The sequence below is a fragment of the Electrona antarctica genome (genome assembly GCF_951216825.1).
Source record: "Electrona antarctica genome assembly, chromosome: 7".
In the NCBI taxonomy this organism is placed as follows: domain Eukaryota; kingdom Metazoa; phylum Chordata; class Actinopteri; order Myctophiformes; family Myctophidae; genus Electrona; species Electrona antarctica.
In genome coordinates, this window is record NC_136812.1 from 17771371 (window position 1) to 17790031 (window position 18661).

At 42.1% G+C, this 18661-nt stretch overlaps 2 protein-coding genes across 5 annotated transcripts in view; one reads left to right on the forward strand and one right to left on the reverse strand.

The window, feature by feature from the left end:
• creb3l3a (cAMP responsive element binding protein 3-like 3a) overlaps positions 1-17951 on the reverse strand; it is a 38030-nt gene extending 20079 nt beyond the window's left edge. For all 4 annotated transcript variants that reach the window (XM_079506342.1, XM_079506341.1, XM_079506340.1 and 1 more), the window contains exon 1: positions 17860-17951. The gene's annotated coding sequence lies outside the window, so the exon portion shown is untranslated. The remainder of the gene's footprint in view (positions 1-17859) is intronic.
• celf5a (cugbp, Elav-like family member 5a) overlaps positions 17680-18661 on the forward strand; it is a gene marked incomplete at both ends in the record, with an annotated part of 342492 nt that continues 341510 nt past the window's right edge. Inside the window, one exon of the mRNA XM_079506338.1 lies at positions 17680-18085. Within this exon, the coding sequence (XP_079362464.1) occupies positions 17680-18085 (406 nt within the window). The remainder of the gene's footprint in view (positions 18086-18661) is intronic.

Below are 18661 nucleotides of genomic sequence, written 5' to 3' on the forward strand. Positions count from 1 at the left end.
GATAAGATACGCTAATTAATCTCCTTTATTATAAGTTATAATGAACAAACATCAGAGCCTGTTCGAATAGCCTAACTACTCATTCTGATGTACGGCAAAAGTGCAGAACCTGCATGCGTGTGCGTGCATATGTGCATGCGTGCGTGCCTGGCATAACTCGGACAGTGTCCAACCGTTCGGTCTCAAACTTGGTGTGTGTCTGACTCTCATATAACCCCGAGCTGTGCAGCAGAAATCATGAATATATGATGGCCCACAGGTTATAGAAATTCTCTGTGTGTTCAAGAGATTGTATGCATGGGCTTCGACGGTTGGCCAGCCCAAACCGTCGGCTTCTCGGATTGGCAGAGCTTCACGGATTGCCCGGGCTTCACATAACATTTGTGTCACATAAAGGGTAACAGGCGGAACACTCTCCCAAAAACACACTTCATGAAGGCACGATTTGCCTTCATGGACCGCTTCCCCCCAACGGTTCTTGAATTTGTTTTACTGAGGAAAAGGTTAGGTTAGGTTAGGTTAGGTTAGGTTAGGTTAGGTTAGGTTAGGTTAGGTTAGGTTAGATTAGGTTAGGTTAGGTTAGGTTCTGGCATAATTCTACTGAGGTTAGGTTTAGGAATAAGGTTAGTTTCTTCTGGCATAGTTTTACTGAGGTTACGTTTAGGAATAAGGTTTGGTTCTGGCATAGTTTTACCGAGGTTAGATTTAGGAATACCTGGTGGCACCGACTGTGTGGCTCCAAATAGGCCGGCGCTGTCCTGTTTTGGTTTTAGGCCTTGATGTGACTGACACAGCTTTTCATCAGGGAGGTTACATTAACGGTAATCTGTTTGGACTGCCAGTGCACTGCACACATACATTTAAATTATGTTAAGAAATAAACAGTAGATGGAAAATGAGGATATGTTTTATATGGGTGTGACATTGGCTTGAGGTCGAGAACTGTCAGTGATTCGTTTTTCCCCCACTTTGTTATTGGACTCAGATGGCCTTACATCACATGCAGAACAGGTACTCATCAGAATGGAACAAAGTCTCCATCTGCTGGTTGTAAGAGGAAAGTACAACGTTCACTTTTCATTTTGACTGAACACTGAAGTATACTATTCTTAATCTAAGACATTGATGCAAAAGCAATATATCACTCATTCTTGACAATTGAGATAAGGGACAAAACCTGTTTCAAATCAGATTTTTTTTTTTATAAAACATTAAATTGAAATTGATGAATTTGTAGACACAGGTCTCAACCACCAATCATCAGAAGGAACAGGTTTTTGGCAGAACATTTCTTTCTAAAATGTGACATTATGCACTTCATAACTGATTTACCGGTATGTCAACTCCATCAGACACTAAAATCCCAACAATAATATAAAGTCCCAGTTATCTTATGACATTCAGTATAAGTTAAGTAATAGAATTAATTTCATACATTTATTCTGAAATATCCCATTTTTAAATTCCTTCATTTGCAACCTTTACAACCTCCCCTGCCCAGGGAAGAGCACCGATTGGCGGCCACAGGGAGATGCGCCCCCTTGGCTGCCCTGGAAGTATGGAGACCCCACCCCAGGCAACAGTATTTTCGCTTCGAAAGCACAGATCTACAAGGTAGAAAAAACTAGCCTTCTCTCAGGCCCGCCGCTGTGACCACTGACCATGATAGGCTAAATACATGGATTTTTGGGTACAGAGCCTGCATTTTAACCAATTCAGGTGGCATATAAAAATCACCCCTGTGTGAAGTGAGGGGCGCTAATATATTAAAGTCTAACTCATGTTGCTATGATTAGGTGATATAATGGTGATGTAAAACAATATGCCTATAATTGTATCTCTCGAGTATTGCGCAATGTCTGACATCTCTCTACCAGCCACATTATACCGGGATATACAACAGGTGTCCCCCGTGGCACAATCGTTATGTGATGCTCAACCAACGGCACATCTCCCACCCAATCACACCGGCCAATCACAATTTGCATCCTCACTTTTCCGATTGTCAGTAAGTGTTTTGAGAGACTGGTGAGAGATCTGCTCCGTACTGCCTGCCACACTGGACACATGGCAATTTGCTTATCGTCAAAATCGATCAACTGATGATGCAGTTGCCTTGGCCGTACACTCTGCACTCTCCCACCTGGACAAGAGGGGGAAGAACAGATGTGTACGGATGCTCTTTGTGGACTACAGTTCTGCCTTTAATACCATCATACCAACCAGACTGGACACAAAGCTAAAGGACCTAGGCCTGCACTCGACCATGTGCAGCTGGATACTTGACTTTCTGTCTGGCCGCCGTCAGGTGGTGAGGATGGGCAACATCACGTCGGACCCCCTGACCCTCAACACAGGAGCCCCCCAGGGCTGCGTGCTGAGCCCTCTACTCTACTCACTGTACACACACGACTGTAAAGCCAAGCACAGCTCCAACGTCGTGATCAAATACGCGGACGACACAACAGTGATGGGCCTGATCGACGACGATGACGAGACGGCCTACAGAGCAGAGGTTCGAACACTGACACAGTGGTGCCACGAGAACAGCCTGGCTCTAAACGTCAGCAAAACCAAGGAGCTGATCGTGGACTTCAGGCGGCCAGAGAGAGAGCACGCACCCATTGTCATCAATGGTGCTGCAGTGGAGCAGTTCAGCGACTTTAAGTTCCTCGGGATACACATCTCGAGGGACCTGAAGTGGGCCGCACACACAACCAAAGTGGTGAAAAAAACGGCTCTACTGCCTGAGGCGCCTGAAGAAGTTCAGAGTGAGTCCCCGCATCCTCAGAGCATTCTATAAGAGCACCATCAAAAGTGTTCTGACGAGCGGCACCACTGCCTGGTTCGGGAACTGCACCGCTGCAGAACGGAAAGCACTGCAGAGAGTAGTGTGAACAGCACAGCGAATCGTGGGAGGGGAGCTTTCCCCGTTCCAGGAAATACATGAGAGACGTTGTGTGGCTATTGGCTAAGGCTGAAAACATCATCAGGGACATCCATCACCCCAGCGAATATGAGACGGCTCGCCCCTTTTCCAACTCGCCCAAAGCGGCGAAGATCGGTCGCCTCAACGGGAAGAGCGGTCGCCCCAACGGGAAGAGCGGTCGCCCCAAAGCGCGGAGAAGTCGCCCCCAAAAGTCCGGAGAAGTCGCCCCAACAAAGAGAGAGAGAGATTTTTACATGTAGCTGTTATGTCTCACTGGCTGTTTGATTGTGCTGCGCTCTTGCATATTACATTTTAAATTCCTGTAATCTATAGGACTATATGGACCTGTATTGAGGTTGGAGCATTTGCATTCTGTAGGCTACATTCCAGGCCATCATTGATTAATTGACTTAATTCATGGGATTCTGTTCTACAGAATGGTCCATCATCAAAGGTGTCTGGCACACCCTAGCCTGGAATGTGAATGTGACACACACACACAGCATACAATAACATAAGGGCAGAGATAAATCAAAGTTGTATTGTATTGTATGTAGTTCATGTACTTCCATGAAGTACAAAATAATACAATTTTATGTAAGTGGGAAGCAACAAGAACTTTAGTGCCACCTGCTGAAATAAATGTAATACAATTTTATGTAAGTGGGAAGCAACAAGAACTTTAGTGCCACCTGCTGAAATAAATGCAAAATTGCAGGTAGGCCTATATTATTATGTTATTATTATTATTATGTATATTCCAGAATGGAATTTCAAGTACTGTACTTTTAGGCAAACATAGCAGAATAGTACAACAACAACTAATTTCATGGAGGAATGGAATTTCCAGAACAATGGAGGGGAGCTGAAATAAATGCAAAATTGCAGGTAGGCCTATATTATTATGTTATTATTATTACCATGACATGCAACATAAACATGAGTGCATATGGCTGTGTCCCACGTTTAACATAATGGTAGTAGTAGTAGACTAGTATGAAAGTCTGTGAAAGATTCCACGTAAATTGCACGCTGCCTTCATGATTTGAGTGAGTGCATATGGCTGTGGCCCAAGTTTAACATAATGGTAGTACAACAACAACTAATTTCAGTAATGGAGGAATGGAACACCTTTCCAGAATGGAATTTCAAGTACTGTACTTGGAATGGAATTTCCAGAACAATGGAGGGGAGTAAGCCATTCATTATCCATGCATAATTTTCATTTGACCAACAACAAACTGGTTCTAACTGGTTCTAAATGTTCTCCTTTGACAAACAATGTTCTAATATGAGAAATAAGGTAAGCGAGCCGTCTTCACTTTTCGAAATTCTGTGGCGAGCCGTCTTCACTTTTCGCGGGGGCGAGTTGGAAAAGGGGCGAGACGATCTGGTACCACCCCAGCCATAGCCTGTTCAAGCCACTTCCGCGCCCACAGCCAGGCAAACACTACATGAGCATCAAGAGCAGCACCTCCAGACTCTTGAACAAGAACTAGGACTGGTGACACCGCACAGACTGAACTGAATTGGTCTCTTGTTCTAGTAGAGACTATACTTTATATATACACATAGGCTACATCACTATTATTTATTTTGATATGCATACATATTGTACCATGTAGATTAGTCATGTACTATGCACTTTATGTCTTTATTTTAACTGCAATGATGAGCCTGCACAAACAAGAATTTCACCCATGTTACTTGTAATGTGATGTGACAATAAATCTGATTCTGCATGTGACCTCGCCCTTTAGTGTGAGGTCGCTTCTCACCCTCAGGTGAAAAGCTGGTATTGGTATTGATAAAATAAATGATCATTCTGTGTGATATAATTGAGGATTGAGGGGGGAAATAATGAGCAACAGATGGATATGTTGTTGGTTTTATTAGTCATTTTGAAACAAGGCAAATAAATTATCTCAAACGATAGGTACTGCTCAATTAACAACATTCTCCCTGTACCTATGTAGTTTCTTACTTGTAACAAACTACAAATAAGTTTCCTCTTGTAAAATCATGTTTTGCAGATTATTCATTTGACCAAATTATTAATTCAAGCAGAAACCTTTACCACAGGCTGCACAACTGTGTTAAATTGAACGAATGCTCATGTTGCTTTTCAGATAACCAGTTTGAATAAAACATTTGCCACAAACAGTGCAACTATAGGATCCCTGTATGAATCGCCATGTCTTGCTTATATCATCATGTGTGTCTAAAGCTCTCTATTACATGACGCCTTTATCACAAGGGCATTTTCCTTTGTGTGAATCACCATGTGTTGCTTCAAATTTGCATTACGAGTAAAGTCCTTGCCACAAACATGGCAACTGTAGGGCTTTCCCCCTGTATGGACCTGGACGTGTTTCTTCAGATGAATCAGCATGTGTTTCTTCAGATCATTATTTTGAACAAAGCCTTTGCTGCAAATTGTGCAACTATAGGGCTTTTCCCCTGTATGAATCATCATGTGTGTCTTCAGATTTCCATTAACATTAAAACCTTTGCCACAAACTTTGCAACTGTAGGGTGTTTCCCCTGTATGAATCCTCATGTGTCTTTTCATTGCACTAGTTGTAACAAAGCCTTTGCTGCAAATTGTGCAACTATAGGGCTTTTCCCCTGTATGAATCATCATGTGTGTCTTCAGATTTCCATTAATATTAAAACCTTTGCCACAAACTTTGCAACTGTAGGGTGTTTCCCCTGTATGAATCCTCATGTGTGTCTTCAGATCATAATTTTGAACAAAGCCTTTGCTGCAAATTGTGCAACTATAGGGCCTTTCCCCTGTATGAATCATCATGTGTGTCTTCAGATGTCCATTAACATTAAAGCCCTTGCCACAAACTTCACAACTGAAGCGACTCTCCCCATTGTGACTCATCATGGATGTTGTTTGTTTTGATAATTTATTTGATGATTCTTGGCTCAAATGCAATCTTTCTTCTTCCACTTGAGTTTTGTGTGCTTTCAGTATGTTTAAATGTGTCTGTTCTTCCCTATTCTCCTCCCAGTCATCACTGTCTTCAGTGTCAGATTCAGAACAATGCGAAGAGACATTTAGACCAGTAGATAGTTGTAATACTCCACTGTTCTCTACATCAGCTTGTGTTTCCATGTGTTCAATTGAGGTGCTGACTAGAGGCTCTCTCTCTATGGAGATGTTTTCATCATAATCTTCACTTTTCATTGCTAGTAGTGTATGTGGTGACCCATCAGCACCCTCTAGTATTTGATGTACGTCCTCCTGTTCCTCTTTAATGTGCAGAGGCTCATCTTCACGTTTCACTGCTAGTGATGTATGTGGTGACCCATCATTATCCGCTGCTCTTTGGTATGCATCCTCCTGTTCATCTTTAATCTGTGGAGACTCATCTTCACGTTCCACTGCTAGTGATGTATGTGGTGACCCTTCAGCATCCTCCTGTTCCTTGTTAATGTGTGGGGGCTCTGGTACCTTCTGTACCAGACTGGAGCTCCACTCCTGCCGTTCAGGGTAAACCTCTTGATTTAACACAGTGAGGTGGAAGGAATCTAGACAAAAGATGACATATGAGAGTAAGACATGAGTTTGAAATTGTCATTTTACACCAATAATAGTTTTGGCATATTTTAAGATGCAGTACTAATGTACTACAAAAAATGGTTTATAAAATACATTTGGTAAAAGTTACCAGCTGCAACCATTCCGAATAACCTATGCATGTATAGCGTAACTTGGACTGAAGTGAAACAAAATTCAACAACCAATTAAGGTCATGCATTGCTCTCATTACATATGAAGTGCAATTCATGGGCTAAATGTGCTAGTTTACTGTATATCAATACTAATTTAATCTACTGTACTACTCAAAGCAACTTTGTACCTAAAGCAACTCAGTGAAATGGATTTAGTGATTTTACCAACCTGCTCTGTGTAGTTCAGCGTCTGGTTTTAAAACAATATCCAGGTGTCTGCGTTGGCAGTCAATCTCTTGCTTGAAACAAAAAGCTTGGTCCTCGTACTCTGTTATAATTCTTCCAACGATGCCCATTATCTTGTCGACAGCAGCTGCAGATAGTTGCTTGTTTACCAAGGAATTCAATGTTTGCAGTAAAGACATATAGTAAGACATATTGTCAGCTCTTTGTTTTCTTGATCCAAATAGACCAACAATAGGAAGAAACTGCACAACTGTTGGTCACCGCTGGTCCCTAAACAGCAATCCTCAGTCAAATCCAGTAGAAAATAATTATCAGACCAAAACTACATAGGCTACCATGCAGTCTACTATATTGCTGCTCTCACCAACTTGTGTGGACTAGTGTGTCACAAAACAGAACATAGCCCTGCTAAATACTCAATGATGGGGTCTGAAGGGCCAATCAGAGTGGGGGGCGGGACGGGGAAACAGAATAGGCAAACATGCATGGGCGCAAACTAATTGGTTAACTGGCTTCCACTTAGCATTTAAAGGCTTTGCCTATACAATAGGCCTATCTCACAGAATTTCCCCGCCCCCTTAATACGCCCCCTTTCCGCGTTAGTGGTGATAGCGTGATGTCACTCCATAGACACTACATGTTAACAGAGGTAATTTAGTCTACAACTTTACAACTTTTGTTTTCTCAAGGTAAGGTTTGTTCTATCTGTTCGAGCTGATTTACCATCTTGTTTGCTTCATAATAATATTGGTCTGTCACATTTTTACATTAGGAAATGTACTTAGATTCTCCAGAGAAAAAAACGTGTAAATGCTAATGTTAAATGACACCACTATCTACCGGAAGGGGACGTGGAAAGGGGGCTGTGAGATAGGCTTATAGCCATGATAGCATGACCCTGCTAATGTTACTTTATTTATAAAGATTGTGCAATTTAGGCAATTTGCTCCCGAAATAAATGAACAAACACATCTTCATGTGGATCTGGGGTCGACATAGAAACATGGGAGAAGAACACAAAGAGAAGAGGAAGAGTTCCTTTAAATCAGTGATTCTGAACCGTTTGTATTCCAAATGCCGGGTGGAAAAAATATACAATTTTACAATATATACAATATATATATACAATAATATATACAATATACATTATAATTGTGCATAAGCCTATTTTCGATTGGTGAAAAACAACATCAACAACAACATAGAGCATATTTTTGTATTTGTAATATTGGTGAATCCTGCTCTGTGTACAACTAAGATAAAATTGCAAAGGACTATCAAAGTAGCCTACTACGTAAAATATTATAGCACAGCATGAAGGCACTTTATGAAACAATATGTTATACTTATGCCATAATATAAGGAACAATAATGCATATATAATCCAGAGTAACATTAAGTATTTTCCCCTTCTGGTAGACTATACAGAATCTTTATTATTCTTTCAATGTATCATGCACCAAACATATTTAAATAACATGTGGTTATGGGGTATTGATTTATAATATTGGTCTCTTAATTGTACACCAACTGGCAATGTTAAAAACACTCCACTAATATTGTTTGGTATATTGTCAACATTATTGTAATGACTGGTGCTGCCACACAACAGTGTTATCATTATTTCGTAGTACTTACTGACTGAATTGCATCTCAATGGTAAACGTATCTAGACCAAACAATTGCAAATGACCCACCACCATACAGACAAAACTATGTAAATCTGCTTGCAAACCTGCTTGTCTGGCTGAATTACATCTGAATAGTAAAGCTATAGACAAATCAATGACACGGTGGAACAACCCCTAACTTGGGTAAAACAATGGTGATATAGCATTAGCATGCATACAATTTGTAACTTAGGTATTTAGCAGAGACTCTTAACCCTTGTGTCCGGGTAGCTTAGTCGGTAGAGCCTTTGGACCAAAAGTTCATGGGTTTGATCCCGGCCACCGCCAACTCAGCGAATGAGTAGCACGGCTTGGTGCAGCAAGTTGTGCGGGAAGTACTGGGAGCTGATGGTAGGTGTGGCGCTCCGCCTCAGCAATCCATCTCCTAGCACATTGTAACGGGGATAGACTCCCGCGTGTTACCGGCTGATACTGACAATAAGCCACTCCTGACCTACTTCTTAACCCAGAGCGACTTACTATAGAAACATGCAAATAGAAACAGAATGTTTCAAAATGTCAGCAAAAAAACGTCTGCATGTTAAACTACCTTTAATGACCAAATTACATGTTGACATTTTAAAGAAGGGTACCTCAAATTGCCATGCTGTACTTTAATATATTTGGATACTTTCTGGCCTTGGCACCCCATACATCAGTTATACACAATATAACTTTTTATTATAATATAATAATATAATTTGATTTATTGCAGTGTTATATTGTGTAACTCAGTCTGTAATCTGTATCACCTTACCCTTGATTATATAACAGTTGGCCTTAAGTGCTTCTAGTAAGTTGTATTTATTCTGTGTTCTTGGCTTGACACTACTCAGCCTGACTTCATAGATGTGGGGGGTGTGTCATTGTAATTATCATCATTGCAAAGAGCGGCTTGTTCATTGTTAAAACTTGCCCCTATCTGTATATAACACGCCTATTCTGTTGTTGTCCTCATACCTGACGAAGACCCATAAGGGGTCGAAACGTTGTCATCCTTTATTTCAAATACAATTTCCAGTGGGAGCTACTCAACAGTGTGCGGACATTCTCTCCTTCTCCTGACCCCATGGTGACACCTGGAAGAGGAGAACCTCAAGGTGAGGTTCTGATGGCCTGAGCCCAGGTGTGAGGGCTACACAGCTGTGATGATTGAATATATTGTCTACTTCTGGGGAGGGAGTACTACAAAACAAAGACAAGTACTGCAACCTGCTTTTGATGTCGACACCCACACATTGTTCAAACCACAGGTTTCCAGAGGGGAGGAACTACCATGGAGGATGGACCCAGCTGACTGGACGCAATAATGAGTCTTACATCTACAAGTTGGACTGTTGGACACCACCACAATGGCCTTTAATTAACACCAGAGGAACTCAACCATGTGCTTCATCAGGTCACTGCCATCATCATCGTATCATCCTCTTTGGAGGAGACATGATGACCTGTATGTCTTAGACTTGAGTCCTAGCCTCAAGACGTTATGCAAGCTAGCAGTTATTCAGTACGTCTGGTGGGAACTGGCAGCCATGACTACCAACATATAAGATATTTGTTTCCCTGGCATAAGGGGGAAATAATAACACCAGAACGTAAATAAAAAATCACACCCGTGTGAAGTGAGGGGCGCTAATATTAAAGTTCTCAACGGGCCCAAAAATTATGGCCCGGCCCGACCCTACCCTAACTGGGTCGGCCCGAGGCTCGGCCCGACCCTAACAATTACCATAATGTTAAGCCCGAAGCCCGACAAAAGCCCGACAGAAAAAGAAGAGAGAAAAAAAAAGCAGCGCGACGCGTTGTGAGCTTGTAGATCGGCGTTGCGGCACAGCGGCGCCGTGTCTCAGTGTGAAAGTGAGAAGGGAGATCAACGGATTTATCGAAATAAAGGATGTATGTAACTCACGTTAGAATAGGCTATTAATGTTCCATAACTTCCATTTCCAATCATTCTAATGGATTCCATACAGTGGTGGTGGTGACTGACTGGTGAGTAGGCTAAACACGAATAGCAGCTGCAGCTCCCTCCCTTAAGTTTCCTCTGAAGTGAAGTTGCTATACGTGTAGCGTGTAGTTATATATCACCATGGACCGTTTGGTGACGTTGATTAATAATTAGGTTTTATTTATCGCAGCCAGCTGGGTTAACGAGACTCAGTGCAACATGACGAAAACCTGACGCTTCTTCAGCTGTGATAATCCGATTGATTTTATAAAATATTTAAGCATATGGCAACTTGGCAAGTTAACTGGTGGTTAGTAGCTCGTTTGGTGCGCAAACCAGAGGGAAACCAGCGGTAGCAAGGCAAGTCTCACACCGTTCACTGTTCTCTCTACTGTACTGCCTGCGCGCAGTGCAGGACTGCGGGGCAGGCTGCAATTGCTGCTCTGGCCTCGTACACACATGCCGGACGGACATGATCTGTTCTGTCTGTGTTCATGGCCGCCTCAAGCTCAATGCTTTTCCAATGGAAGTCACGTGGTTTGACATGTGTGTAAGAGGCCTCTGAGTCTGAAATGCCAGTGCGATGCGACCCCCGTCTCCAGTCCTCCTCCTGTCACAAGTGAATCGACTAGCGCAGCCCTCTTCATAATAAATACATACAGTACAACACCCGGCCCGGCCCGAAAACGTCGGGTCGGGCCGGGCCTGGTCGGGCCTGGTCGGGTTCGGGCAGAGTTTGAGAACTTTAGCTAATATATTAAACTAACTCATGTTGATTAGGTGATGTAATGGTGATCTAAAACAAACGGTGACAAAACAAACTCTCTTTATTGTTAATGGCACCTAATGTTTGTGTAGGGACAAGATGGCGTAAATCGTTTTTAAAACAAACATTGCCTAGCGCCCCTCAACAATTAATATCCATTCCATCCCTAGTAAATATCACTTTGGGGGTGGGGTCCTTGGCAAGAAAAAGTTAGAGAACTAATGGGGTACTGTGGCTCAGGAGGTAGAGCAGGTCGTCCAATGATCCATGGGTCGGCGGTTCGAATCCCGGCTCCTCCTGTCTACATGTCGAAGTGTCCTTGGGCAAGACACTGAACCCCAAATTGCTCCCGATGTGCTGGTTGGTACCTTGCATGGCTTCCGCCGCAATCGGTGTATGAATGTGTGTGTGAATGGGTGAATGTAATGCACAATCTATGTAAAGCGCCTTGGATAAAGTCGCTATATAAATGCACCATTTACCATTTACCATTTACCATTTAAAGTGTGTGAGTGTTAGTGAAATGTTTGTTGGTAAAGAGAAATGCTGATGGCCGGGTGTGTGAGAAGCTTATTGTGGTACACCTCTTATACAAGGCTTTTGAGTTTTGGGAGGGTGGGGGTCTTTGTCTCCCCCTTTGCCTTGGCCTCAAGGGCCCTTTGGCTAGATTTGTGCTGTGATTGTGGTAGTTCATATTGGAGGTCAGGAAATTCTGCATTTATAATTCAAAGCAAACACATGAATAGGAGATACAGACCAGAGACTCCTCTGAGGAAAAGTAACCCACAGGTGTTTCCAATCTATGCTTCCAATCTATCACACTGTACAGTACATCCATCCATCCGTCTGTCCATCCATCTATCATCCATCCGTCAGTGCGTCCGTCCATCCATCCGTCAGAAATAATGGAAGGACACACTATGCTAGAGTTCTGTTCATTTGAAAAGTTCTGATCAATATTTGAGAGTTCTTCACTTCCATGATGGTCAGGTGACATGAAGCCGGGAAGGAAAGGTGCTTCACACCAAACCACAGCACAGTTCAGACTGCTCTTAGCACATCTCATCAGACTATTAAGCCAGCGGCCCATAAAAATGTCTCCAGTGTGATATGCCATCATCACATCGCACCATAATTTTCTTGAACAACACCTTACAGTTGAGTGAGCATGCTTTGCAATGCATAACCAGAGTGCAACGGTGAATTAGGCATCAAGGGACACCCCCAACACTTTACGCTTATTAAACTGCAACTACAGTTTCAGAACTTTTCCTTGCCAGACAGAGCATAGAAGAACCTTGCTCTTAAGAGCAAAATGTGCATTCCACATTTTGCCTTCAACAAAGTTAAAACATAAGCTCTGTTCATACTTGACTGACACCAACTCTGACAATATGGCATACTATGTGTCAATTTGGACGGATAGGTGTCATCAGGTGATTCTCTGAAGCACCGATCCAACCGACATGCCCATAATATAGGCATACATTATAGAGAACTGATGGTCCAGAACCGCCGATCCGACAGCTATGCTCATATGGGGCGGCATGCCCATATATGGGCTCATACTGATGACACCAGGGATATCGCCAGAAAGAAAGAAAGACAGACAGACAGACAGACTGCATTGTTCCTCCTTGCATTGTTCCCGACTTGCATTGTTCCCGACTCGTTCACAAGTTATGTCTAGCCTGTAAAAAATACAGTTACAGAACGTGTCATGGTTGTATATAATTTGGGTAGTTAGAGGTGTGTGTGTGTGTGTGCATGCGTGTGCATGCATGCGTGTGCATGCGTGTGTGTGTGTGTGTGTGTGTGTGTGTGTGTGTGTGTGTGTGTGTGCGTGCGTGCGTGCATGCGTGTGAGAGTGCACACAGAATACTAAATGACTCCTCTAGCTGTCTCGTGTCTCCCTCTGGGCTCTCCAGCCTCCCCAGGCTAAAAAGATCAGGCCTGACTGCCTTCTTGCCTGGATATATACTGGTTAACAAGCAGTGGCATAAAACGCCAGCCAGCTAAATTGTATGTAACTTTTTAGTTCACACTAATGGTGTGGCCTTTATTGATTTCTTGTCTCCACATTCAGCATGGTGAAACACTAATGGTAATGGTCAATAAAAAACCATGAAGTGGAAGTTCTCAGTCCTCCTTCCCCCATGTTGACCACATTCCTAAAAATAGCCAGCCACTCAGCCTCTTCAGAGCAGAGATGCAGCCCTGTGACAACCCTGTGTTCATGTTCAATAAGAGCCAAGATACTTGTCTGTATGCTAGGCCTATACATGCTGAGCCATCCATCAAAACAGGACCACTTTGACTCCTTCCCCCTGCCAACAGCCATTCATATGGGCTGGCCAGCCAGATTCAGTAAATATGGATTGATGGCTTGGTGGATATACGACGTGTACTTTATAACACAATGAAAGGAACCCAAAATAACTGTGCCAAGCATGCAGGGATCGAAAAGGAACAGCAGTTTAGCAACAAGACCAAAGGTGTCTTACAGGGCACTGTGGGATGTGCTGTTTGAAAGAATTACTTTCACATTTCAAAAGAACATGTTTCCAATAGAAAAAAATGCCCTGTGCAAGTGGAGCTATACCACCCACTGTTTTATTGACTAGGCCTGTCAATGTGAACCCCTGCTTGCTGCTGTCTCCCTCTAACCCTTACGCTTATCGAACCTTCTCGTGGATAGACATTTCATGTGTACTGTTCAATAGTGCTGACATTATTCCCTCCTTCCAACCGATGACAACAAACATCTGTTTATGCTCATATGGGCATGCCCATATACTGTATATATAGTTCACAAACTTGAGATTGCTCTGGGAGTGGTATTCTGTTATTCTGATCACATTTTCCGTCTCCACTAAATTGTTTTTTGAAAGATGGTATAAAAATGTCTACACTCTCAAGAGTTAAATCAACACTGGGTGCAGATTTTTACTTTGTGTAGCACTGAACTCCACGGAACCAAGTAAAGGAAATACTTTCAGCCACTGATGCATAGAATGAATAATAACGAAAAAACAAAAACAAACCTGGGAATTGCACTTGTGTCATATGTATACATATACTGCTACTGCTTTTTCCAAATAAAATAAATATTATTAAAAAAAAAGAATGAATAATAACACCGAATTCATGCTGCCGATCTATACAATCACAACGCATTGCATCTGCAATGTGTTGTGAGCTTATAGAGCAGCTATTTTTGGTTCACAACGCTGTTGTGGGACAAAGTATATATCAGGCTTAAAGATAGCAAGTATAGTGATGTTACAAACAATGGAGGAAGAGCCTAGACACCGTGACAGTGTGGCACTGGTATGTAAAGAATGCATGATTAAAACCCTCACTCGAGTCTCAAATGGCATCTAACAATCAAATGTACACAGTGCTGCCTGAAATTTCTTAACGAAACAAAACGTGTGTGTGTGTGTGTGTGTGTGTGTGTGTGTGTGTGTGTGTGTGTGTGTGTGTGTGTGTGTGTGTGTGTGTTCGTTTACGGTGGCACTTGGAGAGCCAGATATTTTTTGAGGTGGTACTAAGGTTGAGAACTACCCGCCTTAAGGTGTCTGCTTCTAGCATTGATGCAGAAGTCTGCAAGTTCTAGTTCTAGAAGGGAGACCCCCGGGCAGATTATGGTGTTGTTCCTCTATAAAAACAGTACCAGCAGCCAAGATAGCCTAGTAGTAGTGGTATCGATTTACAGTACATTGCAGTCCCGGCCCAGACTATTGTTGCAGACAGTATATCACTTTATTTAATCCACTAGCTGCAGTTAAAGAGGCTGTAATTAGAAATGTGTCCAAAATATGTTCCGCGCAAAGTATGTTTTGTAAGTGGTAACATATCCTATGAAGCCCATATATAATGCATTATAAACACACTTGCAATATATAATCTGCGAACAATCTATAATTATAGTTAAAAGAACTCATATACATATTCATAATGCTTTATAACTATAAACACAAAGCATTTTATAATGATTTATAAGGTCATGTATAAATGCATTGTAATCTTCTTATAATCACTTTATATAATCATCAAACATTATAAAGACTTATGTGTTAATTAAATTCAATTCACCCTACGTATATAGGGTTAATTATGACAGCAATGATGTCATTTACTGACTCAGATGCCCTACAGCAGTGGTTCCCAAACCTTTTCATGTCAAGGACCCCCAAATTGACACTGATGAGCACTGCGGACCCCCATTGGAAATGATATGCCAGAGACCCCCATAAGAGAATATTTGTATGGTTCTGGCAGTGTTTCTCGGGCCGTTTCATTTCAAGGACCCCCAGTTTGACATGCATATTAGTCTACAGACCCCCATTTAATGGTATTTCTATCTCTGGGACCCCAAATTTATATTGTAAAAGTAAAACCAATGTTAATGTACCTTGAGAGTGTACAAATGGAACCAAATGGATGGTTCCATTTGTACACTCTGAGTTACAGACCCATAAGGGTCCATTTGGTTCCACACTATAATTATAATTTAGCTGGGTACCCCCTGGAACTCCCTCAAGGACCACTGGGGGTAAGAAGCACTGGAGCTTCTTAGAGCTCTCAGTAGCAACCTCATACAGTCATCATCAACTGTCAGTAATCTGATACAGGCTTGTTTGTACACCACAGGTGGGCAGCATTAGCATACAGATTACAGAGGTGTACGGAAAGTTTTAAAGTGTGAAATCTTCACCAGTACTGAGCACAGGCTAAATTTGTGACGCAGCATGTTTCCTTGAGCATACATCTTCCAACACTGTCTATTATGTCCTTGTCATCAGAGAGGTCATTTGAGATTATATGGCCCAAATATTTAATCTCACTGCAGAGGACAGAGCCAGAGAGATAAAAGTCAGGAAAGGTTAACTGTCTGTCTTAACGGCTTCAGACAATCATCCTCTGACTCTTTTAGCATTGAATTTAATATCAAGATCAACACCAGTATACTGTGAATAATAATGCTCTAATTTGCATAGTTGTAAAATACATCATAATAATGTTATATTGCAATATAATCACTGTTATAAGCACTCATAAATACAATGCATTTTGTAGGGCTTGCCCCTTGACTCAATGTAATGCCCCCTTGTCAATTGCAATAAAATGTGCATAATCAAGAGCACTTAATGCCACTGTAGCAGTGAAAACGCATGAATGCCTATCAAACTTTGCACTATAGGTATTTATAAACTAATGTCATATCCAGGTAAGTAGCAGAGTAACACGCCCACTATATGTACAATAGAATAGATAGCCTATTTGTGTATTTCCAAATCTTTCAATACATTACCATTCAGTGAACATCCAAATTGTAAGCTGATCACATGCATGTGTATGATTATATGACGACCAGTTAATGAAGTATGTGTAGTATACTCAAGTGGTTCTCAACCTGTGGGTCAGAACTTCCTATATGATTTGACAGTGAAGTGAAATGACAATTGATGGACTTTTAAGACCTTTTTAAACATAAAAAGGAGAGAATGAAAAAAGTCCATTGCAGCATCAAAAGTACTGTATAATCAACCAAACTATACTATACAAACTGGTCAAACACTCACTAAATTGTCAAATAATATAAGAAAGAGACTGGAACTGAGTCAAACTAAACATAATGCTTCAATTTCTATACATTCCATGTGCTTGTCAAGGTGCAGAGGTGCCCAGTTCAAATATGATTATTTGGGGGGTCCCCAGTTCAAAGATGATTTCATTCATATGATTGACAACAACTGCAGCATCATAGTGTGGTTTCCACCACAGGGACTAGCAATGATGCAAATGTTGGTGTAATCATGACTCATATTCAATCAAAACATAAGCTATTCAAAATCAAAACACAAGTCATTACCTTCGACATATCTAGGCTACAGTGGCTACTGAACAGGTGGATAATTTAGCTATGTCAAATCATTCAAATGGAATCGAAATGTTTTGGCTCAGCTGCTGCAGCAATGGTTAGTGATTAACTGTGCTATTATCTGAAAGTTTGTGATAGGCTACGCAGCAAAAAAAATAAAACACTTGGTTGGTTCCCATTCCATTTTAAATCCTACGCAGTTTAGGGCGGCCTCATGAGTCATGTGTAAAAGACAGCTAGGGGACATGCAGTATTTCACAAATAACTGCGGGCGGCGCTCCAGAGTAGCGAATATTTGGCTCTTTCACGCTTTATTCTTCTGGCACGAATCAACCCCCCTCCTCCTCTCTTCCTTGTACAGCGTGTATGTATGTGTGTGCGCGCGCGCGTGTGTGCGCACGCGTGTGTGTTGTGTGTGTCGGATAGAAAGTCAGCCTGGTTTCCAGCTGAGTGCTTGCTCTCTCTCCACAGTAGTGTGTGTATGTGTGTGTGTGTGTGTGCTCTGTGTAGTGTTGTCATTATTATCCACTCTGCTCTCAGCTCAGAATGGCCAGATTCACTCCGACTGAAACAAGAAGGCAGCAGCATCCACAGCAGCATCAGCACACTGCTCACTCCAACCTGGTTTTCACCGGACCGGGGGTAGTGCCACCACCACCACCACCGACCCACCAACAACAACAACAACAACAGCCACCGCCACCACTACTACTTGTCCCACCTTACCAGCACCAGTACCCTCAGATCACATTCCCGAAACCCATGAACGGGTCAGAATCCATTTCCATTCATCCGGAGAGCGGCAACATGAAAGACCAGGATGCCATTAAGCTGTTTATCGGGCAGATACCGCGGAACTTGGAGGAGAAAGACCTGAAGCCCCTGTTTGAACAGTTTGGGAAAATCCACGAACTGACAGTGCTTAAGGACCGATACACCGGCATGCACAAAGGTAACGTGGCCACCTCCCCCCCCACCCCCTGCACGGCTGCAAGGCCTATTGCCTAATAACAATAATCGCCTAATTAGCCTAATGTTACGCAAACAAAAATACTGTGTAAATAGTGAGTCTCGAAGTGTGTTTATTTATTTCCCCAGAGCCCTGTGCCACGTTTTCTTTATTTTTAATGCTTAATATGCTTAGCATATCCTCAATATTGTCAGATATGGAGTAATTCTAAGCGATTCAGAATTGTGCTTGCATGTTTTCGAGTAGCCTAGAATAAGGTGCGTATAGTGGTCCAAAACGCTTTTGTTTTTGAAACGCAATGCAAGTTTCCTTGCATTTCACGAGACGAGAGCGTGTATAAATTAGGATAGCCTATTTCTAAAAGAAAACCCCAAGAACCTCGAGCCTCCAGCCTAGCCTATATTTCGATATTCCATATTCTATACCGAATGTTTAGTTATTTTGGTTTACTAATTTCTTTACAATGCTATAGGGCAATATGCGTCCGGAATCGCATTCACCGTTATATCGATGGTGTTGAATTGCAATTGAATCGTGTTTTCTTTGCGCGCTCTCTCT